The sequence below is a fragment of the Eleutherodactylus coqui genome, chromosome 8 (assembly GCF_035609145.1).
Source record: "Eleutherodactylus coqui strain aEleCoq1 chromosome 8, aEleCoq1.hap1, whole genome shotgun sequence".
NCBI classification, from domain to species: Eukaryota; Metazoa; Chordata; class Amphibia; order Anura; family Eleutherodactylidae; genus Eleutherodactylus; species Eleutherodactylus coqui.
In genome coordinates, this window is record NC_089844.1 from 37,300,474 (window position 1) to 37,313,302 (window position 12,829).

The following is a 12,829-nucleotide window of genomic DNA, read 5'->3' on the forward strand; positions in this document are numbered from 1 at the left end:
GGGGTCTTAGTTTTAAGCCCCCCACTGATCAGCAAGTCATCCTCTATCCTGTAATTAGGGAATAACTTGCGATCCTGTACAACCCCTTTAAATATTCACATTAATTAGACTAATTAACAGCCTATAAGTTAATGAGTCAGACTGAAGAAGATATTTAGGGGGTCAATGAGGGTATTATTAAATAAGTGTGAGTGGCTGCCGCTAGCGCTTGCATTAATTACTAAGCTGCACCTAGAAGTGTCGCCCAAGATTTGGCGCTATTACAGAAGGGTTAACAGCACTCCCATAACACTACCCTAAACCCCACAGCCCCCAATATCTAGATCCATAATTTCCATGAATTAGCAGTAGAGTATAAACGACCTTAGAAAGGGTAAACTGCAAAGATGCGACACTGGCTATGACTATAGAGAGAAGGTGCTGCCCCCTACATGCAGCCCTATAGACTATCCATACACAGCAGATCAGCCCATGCGTCTCACCCCTACACCGCGGATTACCGTGGTCCCCAGCATGATGTACTGGTGCGTCTCTTCATGTTTCTTCTGAAACTCCAACATCTGGGGAAGAGGAAACTCGCAGCAAACATCTGCATTCATCACAAAGAACGCCTGCGGCCCCCCGGAGAGGATCTGGTCTCGGAAGTGATAGATGCCTCCGCCAGTGCCCAGGGCTGAAAATTCCTGCAGATACCTGTCAAGAGTAGGAGGTCTGCATTAGTACACAATACCACGGAACAACCATATACCACCATTACCATCGCTGATTTACTATTAGACTCTGTATAGTGTCAGGTGAAAGTTTTGTAGAAAGTTCTACATTAATCAAAGTAAATGATGTCATACTCCAGTCACATCCAGAGCTGCATCCAAAATGATGCTTCCTTCCCCACTAGCTATGATGTTGGCAGATCTCACAGCTACCCGTCGGTTCAGTATCTGCTCTTCTCAGTCCATCAGGCTGCAGGATCCTCCACCTCGCTGCCTCACACACATGCATTACACTGAATGTGGCCCCTTCATTAGAGCCCCAGCCCTCTCATGATTAACGCTTCCCTGTATGGAAATTAGACCTCGGAGTGCAGCATAAAATAACGTGACGACTTCTCACCTGATCGCCACTTTAAACTCCTGCTGTGCCGTGACCAGGAAGCGCATCAGGGCCTCGTTGGACTGATAAAACCCTATCAGTAAGATCTCCTTCAGGTTGGGCACCTATGAGAGAGCGGGGTCGTGAATATTGGGTTACAGTACGGTGGTGGAGCTGTGGGGGAACAGGAAGCAGAGATACTACTGAGCCATTCATTGCAGATTACAGACTCATTAACCCTCATCAGTGCAAGATCTGGACAAGGATGCATAGAGCCAAGATTTCCAGATCTCACTCTGATGGATCCTTCCCTATGAGTTGACCGCTGCGGTATCCTGCACAGCGCCATTCGTCCCTGTGTGGCCGTGTCTGGTACTGCAGCTCAGCTGCATTCTAGTAAGCGAGGTTGAGCTGCAGGACTATGAAAGGTACTATAGGGAATTCTGGGGTGAAGTTGCATCTCAGCTTAGTCATGGTGTTGACTGGTGGAGGTTCCAGGGGTCAAAAAAAGATTAACCCATCAATATTAACCCCTTAATGCTCCAGGATGTACATTTAAGTCATAAAGGTTCAGGATTTGTATCGAGGGGGATCCGGGGTCGGTCCCACTCCATGCAATGAAGGTTTCTTACAGCAGACACTCCGACCGCAACATCTCTGAACAGCAGCACCGCTGATCGCCGCTTTTAACCCTTTAAATGCCACTGTCAAGTTTGACAGCAGCTTTTAAAATGCCCTGACTGGAGTTGGGGGCTCCTGAAAGGCGCTCAGAAATGAGATCCTATTCTGTTGCCCTGACAGCTGAGGCGGCCATTGCAGATTGCCTATCAAGCCAAGTATGCTTATCTCGGACATCTATGGCACATCTACAGGATACGCACAGATTCAGGCCCCTCTCTGAAACTATGGAGCCCACAACCTCGTTGCACCTCCCCGGATCCAAGCGCTGTAAGGTGGGCGGGTTTTACAGAAACAAAGCCCGGACACATCACTGAGCCTGAATAGCGCAGCAAGCAAAGAAGATAGAGCAGAGGGGGAAATTAAAGGGGCCCTGAAAAAAGAAAATCTAAAAGGTATCCCCATTCAGCAGTACGGATGACATTTAAAAAAAAAACTTCACACGGTGCCGGAAAAAACTTCTCAGTAGATGAATCTGCGGTGCTGATTTTACTTGCACAAAATGTCAATCTAGTCTGCAGACTTCCCCTTTAAATGAGGGGGAAGAACTATAGAGAATCCGCTACAAGGTATACGACAAATCTGCATGTAGCAACATAATAACGGGATGCAGATTCCACATCGAATGCCGTGTGAACATACCCTCACACATATATAGACACAGGGAGGCACTTTGATGTATATATCACATAAATATATACATACACGGCCAGTGTCGGCCTTCCTTGACAGCCGACACCTGCCAGTAACAGCCGAGATCATCGTTCACACCGATGTAAATGCCCCAATCAGCGCTCAGGGATCCTGAACGGCCCCCATGTAAAGGGATTGCAAGGCGCTATTTGAGTGTCTAAAGACCCCATGGCTGCCGTTTATTCCTGCCTATTAAAACAGGCCTGTGGCAGGGCTTAATATAAGGTAGTCAGAACGACCATATATTGCAATACTGAAGCGCATGATACAAGTCAGCAAATGATTGCAAGTTCAAATGTCTTATGGGGGCCTAAAGAAAAAAAAAACAGTAATTGAAAAAATGTATTATTGCAAAAAATAAAAGGCTAAGAAAAGTAAAAAGAAACAAAAAACTATTTATTCTTTCTGTCAGCAGGGTTGTGTGAGGGTCACTTCTTGCAGGCTGATCTGTGGTTTCTACCAGCATCTTTAAGGAGTACGTGAGATTTTTTGATTGTTTTTTATTAAATTTTTTCTTGGAGATGAGGCGACCAAAAAAAGCGAAATTCTGACATTATACGTTTTCTCTTCTGACAACGTTCACCCTACGGGGTAAATGATGGATTATTTTGATATATTGAACTTTTATAGACACGACGATACCAAATACAGATTGTGGCTTGGTTTAGATTTTTTTTACTATAAATACTGGAAAAGGGTTTTAGTTTTTAAGAGATTTTATTTTCTTTTAAAATCGTAATGACCCGCAGAATAAAGTTACGTCATTTTTGCCGCAGTGTGGATGTCCATTATGTGGTACATTAAATAGTACCATTGGAAAATACAATTTATCCTGCTGAGCAGCCGCCCTCAGACATCTACTGGGCACTGATGGGAAAATAAGAGGTAGGATGTTTTGAAAGTGGGGAGAAGAAACCAAAGTCGGGGAGGGAGGGGGGGGGGGGGGAGAAGGGCCACAACCTTGAGGGTTTAAATGATAGAGGGTCTCCTATACTATTGAGTCTGACAACTCACGACCGGAGATCTTACCTTGCTGCGCACCTCGATGTGATGACATGGGGACAGGGCTTAGGACCACGCAAAAGATTTTTAAAAAAGGAAGCCCACCAGCTCACCAACCAATCTCGCCAGAGGACGTAAGCACGGACCGCTTGACCAGGCGCAACACAGATGCAAAGAAAGGAGGTCCAGCTCATCCAATGGGAAAAAAAATCATTAAAAAAAAGCTAAACTTTAATTAAACGTGCTTCTAAAAAAGTATTAAGGTGGTGTAGACCAATAAATGATGTACGAAAAGAAGCTCAAACCCCTCTGATGCGCTTACTATAGAGTCCGACAACGGAGGACTGGAGAGCTTACCTTGCTGCACGCCTCGATGTGATGCTGTAACATGGGGACCCCAGCAACAGGGAACAGGGGCTTGGGAACCTCAAAGGATAAAGGCCGGAATCGGGTACCTATGGAGAGAAGAGAATGGACATCCCATAAACGTGTCACTTGGACCCAACTTCCTCACCGTTCATTATTAGATCCATGGTTTTGTTCCATGACAAGGGGGTTGGCAAGAGCTGCAGACAAGCAGTGAGGCAGAGACCCTACTATTCCTGGAATCAACGAGGGTCCCAGCAGTCGGTCCTCCACCAATCAGACCCTCCAGTAGAGGCGCTATAAAAGACATTTGCGGGAACGTCCCTTTCAAGCATTATTTACTTGAGATTTAGTTTTTTGCTCAAATGCATCTAAAATAAAAAATAAGCAACTTCACAATCTCGATTTAAAATTTTCTGCCGTTTTGTGTATGCAGCATCTGTGTAGAGTTATGTGTCTCCATGGTTACAGACTACAAACAACCCCTGTGTAGTCTGACCCAGCAGTCCTGTGTTATGCTCTTACAACTATAGTCTGTAGGTTATCATAGAGTAACACATGACTTCAGGATCAGACTACACAGGGGCAGCATGTAGTCTGTTACCATGGAGATACATATATCTAAATAGGAGCTGTATACACAAAGCAGTAGAAGATTGTTAATCGAGAGCAAAGTTAGTCTATTTATTATCTTCAGTGCACTGGACAAAAGATTGCAGATATCTACAAACCCTCAGAGGGGGTTTCTGGGACTAAAATATCAGTATTAATATGTGATTGGTGACAGTCTAAAATGCTGATCAGCTGCACGAGGGGCCACAGTGTTCTGGCAAGTGCTGTGGCCTCTTCATAGAATACCAGGCACAGTGCCATACATTTAACCCTCAATTACGCGCCCCCTTTTTTTAAAAATTCTTCTTTATTTTTGCTTTTTCCCCTACGTTCAAAAAAAAAAAAAAAAAAAAAATCTAAATGATTTTATTTATCCATCGCCGTCGCTGTCTGAGGGCTTGTTTATTGCGGGACGAGTTGTATTTTACAATGTACCATATAATGTAGTGATAAACATATAAAAATTTCTAAGTGGCGCGAAATGGAAAAAAAAGCGCAATTCTGGGGTCATTTTTTTTCCCCCGATTAACAGCTTGCACGGTGAATAATTTATTAACTTTTATCATCTTTTACTTTTTCTAATAAAAAAAATGATTATTTATTTTTCAAATTGTTTTTCCATTCTTTTAGTCCACATGGGAGACCTGAACTGGCAATCATTTGATGGCTCAAAGTATAATGCAATACAACAGTATTGCACTATACAGCAATCTGACAGGCAGTCTATCATGCCACAGGCAAGGCTTGATAGGTAATCACCCATGGCAGCTCTTGGGGGCTTCAGAATGCCCAAGGCTGCCATGGCAACTGAACGGCACCTCACAATCTCATCGGGGTAGTGAGGCAGCAGTTCAGGACCCCGGAATACTGACTGGGGCATTTAAACAGCACTTATAGAATTGACAGCTGCATTTAGGGGGTTAAAAGCCGTGATCAGCGTTAATGCTGATCGCGGCTGTTTCAGGTAAGTGTCGGCTGTCAAAGACTACCTGTACCCACCGTGTAAGGAACTCTAGTGAGTGCTGAGCCACTTTTAAATCACCTGGTTTACTTGCTGTGCGGTGCAACTTTGACAGTACGAAATCCTATTGTCAAAGATAAATCTAAGCCCTAGCTGCAGGAAAAAAAATACACATACATCACCTAAGAAGCGCTGTCACCCCTGCCACGTCTTCTTGCTGGTCCCCAGCACTACTACTCTTCTCCTCTTCTGGTCAGGGATTGAAAAATCCCCGCCTCCTAGAAGCGCTGCCTGTGATTGGCTGACACTTAGCCAATCACAGCCGTTCATCTAGTGCTCACTCTGATTGGCTAAGCGTCAGCCAATCACAGCTAGCGCTTCCAGGAGGCGTGAATTTTTTAATCCCCGGCCAGAAGAGAAGACGACGACCATGGCCCGGTACAAGCTGCAGTGGAGCCACGTACAACGTTTTCTTTTCTTCAGCTGCGGCTTATTTTTGGGGTAGGGCATATATTTCAAGCCCTCCCACCGAAAATCCTCGCATGAGGTGCACAAAGTCGCAGTATCACCATGAGAAACTGCAGCGATATCGCACAGACCAGCAATGCGATATCGCTGTCATTTTCCCGCTGTGATGCCGTGTCGCCCGTGTGGACAAAGCCAAACAGAGAGTAAATTTCATGGTGGGGATTTGCAGCAGATTTTACGTCTTCAATGTGAAATCAATTCTTTGGGTGAAATCTGCTGCAGATCAGCAACATGTGAACAAACCCTAAAAGTGGAAGAACCTGCAGTCACATAAGTCGCACTCACCCTTCTGCGGGCCCCCGATTAAGATAACGGCTTTCAACATTTCTGCAGCGTCTGAAACGAGAGATGAAGACAACGATAAGGAAGCTGCAGAGAAACGACCGACACGTCCCGCCGGGGGCTGCGGACCACAGTTGTGGGGATGACCGATTCTGGAAACTCCTGTATGTTCCTTTTATCGGGCCCGTTTCATATCAGCGACTGCAAATACCGCACAGCTGGGTGGAAAGCAGGCAGACCCCATTATAGTCAATGGGGTCTGCCCAACGATGTTTGGTTCAGTCCATAGCCGTCACAGTTTGGCCGCAGGGATTCCCCTGTCCTGCTCTACAAACAGAGCGGAATCCTCAGCACAGCTGTGAAATCACCCTGCGGCCCCCCGGCTAGACCTCCCAAGAGGCCCCCGACTGTTTCATAACACACACAATCCTACCAAAAGTATTTGGACACCAGTAGGGTGTAGTAGTAGAACTAGTAATTATTAGGGAATTATAGGAACAGTGTTTCTGGTGGCACAATGCGCCACACAGCTCTGCTACATGAACATCTCACACACACACACAGCTCTGCTATATGCATGTCACACACACACAGCTCTGCTATATGCATGTCACACACACACACAGCTCTGCTACAAGTACAGCAGGGATAAAAAGCAGCACAGCAGAGTTCTGCACATACTGATCAACCCCTGGTCATGTGACCCCAGACTCCTCCCACACAGGTGACTGATCACATCACGGTGATATCACAGGTTGGTTGCTGTAGGGGTTTGTTAGTATTCCATCCCCTACAAACCCCGGCAGCCTAACGATCACTTAGCCGGACAGCAGTAATGTGCTTACCGGACTTGATGACATCACAGTCACGTGATCAGGGGCGGTGCATGTAACTCACTCGGGATGAAGGACCTTTGATGATGTCACTGCCATGTGATCAGGGGAGGGGCATGCAAGTCACTCACACATGCACGGACAGACATGTCGTTGTTAGTATTTTGATTAATTGTGTATTATTAGCATTCCATGTGTCCTAAACCATGCTACATCAGATGCAGAGGCTTGGAGGTGTCAGCCATAGTTCGTACGGCAACTGCACACTATTGGCTATATGGGTTAAACAGCTGCACACAAGCCGTCCATCACAAAGTGCAATGCATCGGCCCGTCTACAATGCTGCAAGGAGCGTCGTCATTGGATAGTTGAGCAATGGAAGAACGTCCTATGGAGTGAGGAATCTCATTACTCCATCTTAACATCATATGGATGCCCCCGGGTGTGGAGGATCCTGGGGAACGTCTTCTGCCCGAGTGTGTTGTGTCAACAGTTAAGTACGGCGGAGGTTCCATTATGGTCTGGGGATGTGTCACGTGACATGGTCTCAGTCCATTAGTTGTAGTGACAAGAACCATGAACATGGAGGTGACCCTGACATTCTAGACAATAATGTGCTGCCGACAATGTGATAATACTCTGGGAATGGTCGGCCATACTTCAAACAAGACAACGAGCCATGTCACACATCCATCTCTGTTTTATGTTGGTCTGAGGATACGGATGTCCCACGGTTAGACCGGCTGCACAGAGACCAAACCTGAACCTACTGAACATCTCTAGGATGAACTGGAACATTTGGTCAGGAAATAGGAACAGAGTCCATCTTCTTTGAGAGAACTCCCCAGACATTTGCAGGATGAATGGAGGGAAATACCAGCTGAAGTCTGTCAGACGTTGGTAGAAAGTATGCCACGGAGAGTATCCAATGTCATTAGGGCCAAAGGAGCCCCACTAAGTATGAACATGTGGAAATAAATGCTACTTCTGATTCTTGCTCAGGAGTCCAAATACTTTTGGTAGGGTGGTGTACTTTGTGTGTCAATTCCTCTCACCAGTTACAAGATCGCTGCCTGCTGTCACTGAATACATTTGTGTTCAAATCCAAATATGGACAATCCACAATGACTGAATGCGTCTCACAGCGGACAGTTTGTTACATTGTATCCAGTCTAGACAACCCTCTGTGAGATAAACACTGCAGACTGATACATTGTAACAAGCCATCAGCACAGCTGTGCTCAGGAAGGGGGGGGGGGGGGCTGTGGCGCCCCTTCAGCTAGCAGTGATGGGGTGGGGAGAGGATAGGTTTTGGATTATGGCCCGGACCTCTAGTTTAACCCTCTGTTTGGAGCATTAGGAGTGTAACGCCAGAATGTAAGGCTCCCATTCACTGACAGCAAGCGGGGATTTGGGAAATTGTGAGTAAATAAAGCAAAAATATATTAGAAAGTTTTAGTATTTTTCATGACAAAACCTAAAAGCCCCATTTAGCCCGAAGTCTGCGGTCACTGGAGGAACTACAAATACCAGAGCAACCTTCTCTGAAGAAGCTGTGGGACTACAAGCACCTGCAGTAACACGGCATGCTGGTACTTGTAGTCCCCCCTGCACTGCAAGCCCGGTGCAGGCAGTATAACATGTAACACACAGCCCTGATTAACCCTTACACGCCAGGCACAGCTGACTAGTTACCTGCTCTCCGTCGGCACTTCCGCCTCAGTGGCTGCAGCTACATGGCACGTCAGCCGGGAAGGGGATGCCGGGATTAGTGGTTTGTCGGCCTAGCGGCCCTCTGATTGGATGGAAGGCGGCACGTGACGGCTTTCGTTCGCTCTACGTGGTTACCATAGTGACGCGCCCCTTAGTACTCAGCAGAGGCTAGAGTGTACATGCTAAGAGGAGGTCAGGTGACTTTCTCCGGTCACATGACTCTCTAGCTGTGCGTGCAGGGAGCATCTGTATTCCACAACACTTCTGCTCGCTTCACAACCTGATTGGTTGTTTGGGTTGGCTGATTCACAGTGATTGGTGGTTTGGGTTGGCTGATTCACAGTGATTGGTGGTTTGGGTTGGCTGGTGCACAGTGATTGGTGGTTTGGGTTGGCTGGTGCACAGTGATTGGTTAGGAGCCGAGGAGTGTTTTTTGCCTCATACACCTAATTTTTTTATGGTCTCACCACTGCTGTACAAAAATTTCTAAATTTATATTTTTCCTACTTTGCAAATTAAACTTAGAAAGTGCTAGAAGTGCTAGAAGTGCTCCATATTTAGTTTTGATAAGTTTTCCCGATTATGTATTATTACCGGCTTGAGGCATCCCCAACTGTCCCGTATAAAAAGCGGCCACGGATCGCCTTATGGCGCAGTTACATCATAACCTCATGAATGCAGTTGTGTTGCAACTCGCCAATTGCAAAAAAAACAACCCTGATGGCTTTATTACAATCGTTGGGTTGTGACGAGTTGCGGTGTAACCATACGCCCGTACTTTAGGGTGCAGTGAAGCAGCGCCATAGTGCGATTTTCGGGTACATGATGTATGTTGCTCTCAAAAGTCAATGTGCAGCTTTACCGTAAGGGCCTGTTCACACTGGCGCATGCAATGTCAGTCAGTATAAGACGCCCCGTATGCGCGTTGCATGCATTTTGCATGGTCCCTATTAAATCCTATTCACTGTTTTTCGCGTGTGCAAAAAAAAAAACAAGGCAGCTCACTTGCTGTCACTTTTGTTATCACTGCCCCCTGGCACGATGCAAAAAACACAGTGAATACGCACACAACCGCTGCATTTTTACACGATCCAATAGATGTTAATGCCGTTTTTGGTCTTCTATAAATATGGACGAAAACGGGACATGCTGCAATTTTGTACATGCTAATTAACAGTCTGCCAAAAAAAACAACCCACTCATCTCAACACGCCAGTGCGAATCAATGGCGCAAAAACAATACGGACATAATACAGGCAGGCTGTGAATGAGCCCCAGCTGTAGAGAAACAATATTGTGGCATTGCGAACAATGGTGGATACATTGAGGTGTCTATCAAAATAACGGAATCCTCATTGAGAATGCGAGCTGCAGGTGGAGGCACAGAGGGGCCCCAAAACTAGATGCCGTCAGGCTGCAACCCAATGCTGCTCTTAGATGGCATTTTTTTGACTGCCCACTAATATGTGCCTTTGGACATAACCACCGACCGGGCAGTAAGCAGGCAGTGGCAACCCTATGCCAACCAGAGTGACCAGCGCGCTCAAGCTTCCTTCCTGGCATCCTGTGTCAGCCATTAAAGGGAGAACGCCGCAAACTGTACTTTCACAGCAGAGCAGCAACTCCCAACCCGCTGGTTACATGACCAATACATGAAGACGACTACAAGGGTTTCACGAGCCCAAACCCTGGTCTGCAGATAGCTGCAAACACTATTAAGTCTGACAAGGCATCCTTCATGTTATTCCACACCACAAGATGTGTTTACGCCTGGAGACCACCAAAGGAAGCCCATCATCCCACAGTCAAGAATGGTGGTGGATCCGTTGTGGCTTGGGCATTCATCTCATGGTTTTACGGAGAGGGACTACCATGGACGATCCTGACATTTTGGCCAATTAGGTCCACTTACTGTTTTTGGACAGAGATGTTATTTTCCAGCATAATACCCTTTTCCATGCAGCTCGCCATGTCCAGGCGTAGCGTAAGGAGCATAAAGAGGAGGTTCAGCATGTGGCCTGGCCAGCACAAGCGCTAGACCTGACACCATGGAGGACCTATGGACAGGTTATCCCCCACCAACATATTCACCAGGGCTTGAACAGGCATTGTATGACAGATAGTCATATTCCATGCTGGTACGAGTCCATTCCAAACCAAAGTCAGGCTATAATAAAGGTGTATTCCAGAGAGTAAAGAGGCGAGCTCAGGGAAAGGGAAATCTCCAGCGGAGCAAAGACTGGGAATTAAGCCCTGCTGACCTTCCTTCTCCATAGGAGACATCAGGTCAATAAAGCTCCTTGTGAAGAAGCTGTGCTAGATCATATTTTCTCCATCAGGCTTCGGGGTATTTCTGTAGCTTCCAAATTGTATAGTGTGCACACATCATCGACCAGATCAGACACAAATGCTGGTCTAAATCGGGAGAGTCTCTATCTCAATGTGTAGAGTCTCAGGCTTTTATTATAACACATGATAACCGCCCTTTAATGGGCGTGCAACAGATTACATCAGTAACATATAAGATTCTCATTTGTCGGATCATATAGAACCCCCGCCTCCCTCTCCCCACACCTCTCTCAAGTCCAATGTAGCTTGGACTTTGTCCTAGCTGAAGGAATTTCTGTGTTCGTGACAAGTCATTGTTTGAGAGGTCTCTGTGTTATTTAAGAAGTTTCTGTGTGGGGGCAGGGCTGGGGAAACATCCAAGATGAACACAAGCAATAACATATAACACTGTGATTTAACTCTTTCCTTATGCAGCAGAGTTCCACATTAGGCTGAAGTCATTACAATAGCATAATACATTTGGTTTATACAAATCAATAGACATTTTACACTGACTCATCATCATTCATCATGTCTATCACAAAGCCAATGGAGCTGACGGAAAAAGCTGAGTGCTCTGCATCTCTGTCAGCCCCATTGAACCGGACAGAGTAGTGGCCATGCCTGTGCGGATAGCAGTCCTGTCACTGCAACATTACAGCTATAGAAAGAAACAGCCTTGAACTTAGCAATAGGGAGGACTTGGTTCCCCATTCACTGGATTGGTGGGGGGCGCAGCGGTTGGACCCCCACACAACAGATGGGTGAAACCATGCACAGAAAAAACCCCACATGCGTGGGAGACTTACCAAAACATGCACACAACCAGATTTTGGACTTTATTGAGACTATTTACTCTAAACGACGCACACCTGCTTTTGAAAGCAGTGCAACTATTTTTTTTATTATTTACGCCTAGACACGCCCTTTTTAGTCTAGAGTTAAGGCTTCCTTCACATGAGTGCATATCAGCCGGCCGATATACGCTACGTTGGGAGTGAAAAGCCTGTTGAACGGGTGCACAAATCAAAGGTTTGGTGTGCCCTTTTATATGGCCTGGTGAGGCGCCGAGCTCACCAGGCCATCACCCATTTCACCTTCCTCCCTATCGCAGGCTCACCTCTTGTTCCTCCCCGCTCGTTCTGTGCAATGGGAGGGGGCGGAGCTAAGATCAGGTCTGCCCTGCCTCCTCCAATAGATGGCTTTGGACAAGGGGCAAGGAGAGGGTGGGTGGGTGCTTAGCTCTGCCCACACCCCACCCCTTGTCCATAGCCATCAATGGGAGGAAGCAGGGCAGGGCTTAGCTCCAACCCCCTCCCATGGCACAGAACGAGCGGGGAGGAACGAGAGGTGAGCCCGCACAGGGGAGGTGAACAGAGGGAGGGAGTTTAGCAGCCACGCTGCTAAACTCCCTCCCACCTCCAGCTGCTGTCATGGCCTCCCCTAGGAGCCCATGCAGCGGCTGACGTATCTTGTCCCAAAAGATAGTTCCAGGACTATCTTTTGGGCTCAACATAAAAATACCCGGCGCTATATTAGCCGGCCATTTTTACCTCTCAGAAATACGCACATGTCATCTGATGCATTGGAATCCAATGCATCAGATCACAGTGCATATTGGCCAGCCATGAAAACATCCGGACGATATACGCTCATGTGAAAAGAAGCCTTAGGGCGCCCACCCACTGGCGTTTTTTTTCCCTGCGAAATTCGCAGCATTTTTCTCTCTGCAGGGGTCTATGGG

At 46.7% G+C, this 12,829-nt stretch overlaps 1 protein-coding gene across 1 annotated transcript in view; it reads right to left on the minus strand.

Annotated features, from left to right (window-relative positions):
• The window catches only part of GMPPA (GDP-mannose pyrophosphorylase A), a 34,720-nt gene extending 25,877 nt beyond the window's left edge, over nt 1-8,843 (minus strand). The window contains exons 1-5 of the mRNA XM_066575505.1: nt 8,740-8,843; nt 6,215-6,265; nt 3,820-3,917; nt 1,111-1,214; nt 501-693 (exon numbers count right to left, since the gene is read on the minus strand). Coding sequence (XP_066431602.1) covers nt 501-693; nt 1,111-1,214; nt 3,820-3,917; nt 6,215-6,254 — 435 coding nt within the window. The 5' untranslated portion in view covers nt 6,255-6,265; nt 8,740-8,843. The remainder of the gene's footprint in view (nt 1-500; nt 694-1,110; nt 1,215-3,819; nt 3,918-6,214; nt 6,266-8,739) is intronic.
• Nucleotides 8,844-12,829: the final 3,986 nt, after the last annotated feature.